Source organism: Oncorhynchus mykiss, chromosome 20, assembly GCF_013265735.2.
Source record: "Oncorhynchus mykiss isolate Arlee chromosome 20, USDA_OmykA_1.1, whole genome shotgun sequence".
In the NCBI taxonomy this organism is placed as follows: domain Eukaryota; kingdom Metazoa; phylum Chordata; class Actinopteri; order Salmoniformes; family Salmonidae; genus Oncorhynchus; species Oncorhynchus mykiss.
Window position 1 is genome coordinate 12,654,959 of NC_048584.1, and position 3,409 is coordinate 12,658,367.

At 42.5% G+C, this 3,409-nt stretch overlaps 1 protein-coding gene across 1 annotated transcript; it reads right to left on the minus strand.

The window, feature by feature from the left end:
* Positions 1-2,138: 2,138 nt before the first annotated feature.
* Positions 2,139-3,409, minus strand: LOC110498991 (cholesterol 25-hydroxylase-like protein). Its single transcript, XM_021575763.2, has one exon. It carries the CDS (start codon positions 3,347-3,349, stop codon positions 2,591-2,593), a length of 759 nt encoding a protein of 252 aa, XP_021431438.1. The 5' UTR covers positions 3,350-3,409; the 3' UTR covers positions 2,139-2,590.

The following is a 3,409-nucleotide window of genomic DNA, read 5'->3' on the forward strand; positions in this document are numbered from 1 at the left end:
ACTTAAATGTGACTGGTGCTATAATGCGGATTATCAACGCTACGGATTGAATTGAGCCCTCGTTTCTGAGCTTTTCTCAGGACATGTCCTTCTAAATTCCAGGAAATGTTGCGTAACTATGGATGTCTTGAAGACAAGCATCAGTTTGATTATTTTAAGATTAAACAATACCAAAACAATGGCAGAGGTCTAGACTACCATCTGTGTTTCATTTTAGTGTTTGTCTGAAGATATTATCGCAAGAGATAAAATTCACTTTATTTGTATACAGATTTGTTTGGGGTGGTGGGAAAATGTTGGGGAAAATACAGAATCTCTTTTTCTTGTTCAAACATGTGTGTTGACGTAGAAAGTCATGTTTGCTGTCTCATGGTGGATAAGTGTTTGTGGGATTGGCCTCAGGCCACTTGTGCATGGGGAGAGACTGATTAAGAGAATTGAAATCTGGAAAGCGGTCAACCTCAGACATGTTTGGATCTGTGGTCAATACTAATGCGATCGGGCATTCAGAATATTTCGAACAGTGGTTATATTTTTGCTCTCCTAGTCCACTAATACAGATGTAGGGTCTTAATTTGAGCAAGTTTGCTACAGCAGGACAATAATCCTGCCGCAACAGAACATGTGAATTATTATGTGGATTATAATTAATGGTCAATCTTTGTAGGGAAGATACATTTTACGTTAGGGCAATTAGAAATGTACAACTTTAGAAGCTTTTTTATTCCTTGAATGCACTACACTTTTATATATCCTGCAGTACAGGAACAATATTTTCAAGAAAAGAGTGATCAAAATAAGATCCTATGTCTGCGAGACTCATCTCAGCCTGAGTACTCACCATCATAGCAAAACCTGAACACCATCATTCTCAGACATTACCCCTTAGCAATGTTGTTCAGATTTGTTTTAGAAAGAGACAGAGGATCTTAGGATACATCATACTTCTAGTTGTCTGTAAAAGTGAACCCCGAATTGCTTCAAACAGTGGTTCCCCACTTGGTGTTCCCCTGTGACTCAGTGATTAAACAAAGCCAGTGCCTCTTTTAACATCAAAACAGGCTTGACCACAACCCATTGACCAGTGGCAACACCAGTGGGCCGCAAACCACTATCTTGAAAACACTGCTCGAAACGCTATCATAACATTCACAAAGAATCCTACATGTTCACAAAGATATAATCAGAAAACGTCATACAGTGTATTGCATAGGCCAGGAAACGAGTGTCTGATGGCTCTGTTTTGTCTGCAGAATTGTATTGTTTCTTCTCCTGTTCGGGAATTCTCCAATTACTTCTGGGAAATTCTCAATTGTCAATCTCAGGAAGATGTCCTTTTCCCTTTTTAGATGAGGCTTTGGTGACTTCATATTTCGTTTGGAAGTGTGGATGGGGGGCAATGCTGATTACTGCACTTTTATAAATAGTGGACTTCATTCTGTACTTCCCCTCGCGGGGATCCTGTCACCAGTGGGTTTTGACACAACTTTCACATGATTACAGTAGTAATGGAAAGGGCCTAATTAACATTAATACTGTTGTCCATATATCGTAAGTAAGAAAGATAACAGTTAGAAACTGATAAAATTAGTACATGCTAATGTAGAAAACCTTTGTTCATGTTCAGGTCACATGGTCCAGAAAAAACGAATGGATCTTGGAATGAGCATCGACCTCTTTTGTTCACAAGGTCATGATTAACAAAATGAGAGCCGCACACTCTAGGAGCTCAGATGCAAAAATGTAATACCAACGTTTCGACAGCCAAGTATTACATTTTTGCATCTGAGCTCCTAGAGTGTGCGGCTCTCTTTTATTTTCAAGTTTCTACTCCGCTAGCCAGCACCTCGTCTTAATAGGTGTGCGTTTCTTTTTCTTCTACATGATTAACAAAATAACACATAGCTTCAGTCACCAGACAAAGGGAATTTGGCGCACGGTGGCACACTCATGGGTTTCAAAATACTACATACAAATGATGTTTACGTATGTATGCGTCATAGAAAACCATCAGGGTTGTGCTGCATGCAGCCTTGCTGTATCTGAAAACAGCCATCTCTATAAATCAACAACATCGTATAAACAAATAGGCTTATGTACGGAAGAATGTAGATGAATGAAAGCGAGCCACACAAATATTTAGGTCACAAGTTTTATTACATCTTGTTTTGTAACTAAAATGTTGGGAGTCATCCCTTGTTAATACTGCATACAGCTTGAAACAGCTGAACATTTTGCTCTGTGATGCTCACCCAGTAGCACTGAGAAGTCAACACAATCATTCACAATAGTTTTCAGTCATTCAACCCCAGTCAAAATCATTCTGATAGTTCAGTAAGCTAGCATCACAGCTCTGAATCTTTAGAGATAACTTTCATATACAACTGTCATAGAAAATCTGCAGTCAGGCTATGCCATAATAAATAACACGTTTAATTAAATAAAAAAGTTAAATACAGCTTTATCTTTACTATGCTAAATAACATCAGCATATCATACAATGTATCACAAAGTGATGCTCTCTGCATCCCATCCTTTTAACATAAAAGATATTCAAGATGTCCAATTGCACTTTCTTCTGTGCAGAAATTCAGTCTGAATGCTTGTGCAATGTCCCAAAAACCCTGTCCCAGTGTGTGAAGTACGGAGCATAGTTGGACTTGAACTTCAGATGGTGCAGGTCGTGGTGCGGAGCTCCACCGTAGAGCCCAAAGGGCACCAGTCTATGCGTGGACCAGGGCAGGTCATAGCCAGAGTGGTCCTCCACAGAAAGCCAGATATTTAGAATATAGAAGAGCATCTCTGTCAGGGGGTGGCAGCCCAGCAGCAGAGGGTTGACCCCAGCGAAGAATCCCAGAGACAGGGTTTCCCAGGCCCCAGAGTACTCAGTGGTCAGGGCGAAGGTGGATGTGTGCTTGTGGTGCACCTTGTGGAACGTCCGGTAGAGCCAGGGCACCTTATGGTGCAACAGATGCCAGATGAAGTATTGGAAGTCGAACAGCAGGAGGCAGGCGACCACGTCCCAGATGAGACGCAGCGTTCCGGGGGCCTCGGGCATGAAGGTGGCTGGTCTCCAGAACCAGTGCAGCACAGTGAGAGGGAAGAGGAACACTACATGGTTGTAGAGGGAGTGAGCCAGGCAGCTCCACATCATGGTCCAGGAGACGTGGCTCTTCTGCTGGATCTTAAAGGTCCTGATCCAGGCCAGCCTGGGGGAGAGGAGGTCCAGCACCACGAAGGGCAGGCAGAAGGTGAGGTAGACGCTGAGGGAGAAAAGCACAGGGAAGAAAGGTGATCTGAGCCACGCATGATATCCCAGGATGAAGTCCCATAGGCTCTGTAGAAGCATTGTGTTCAGTCTTGTTGTGTGTGAGCTTGACAGGCGTGTTTAAACAACCTCCTGCAAAAG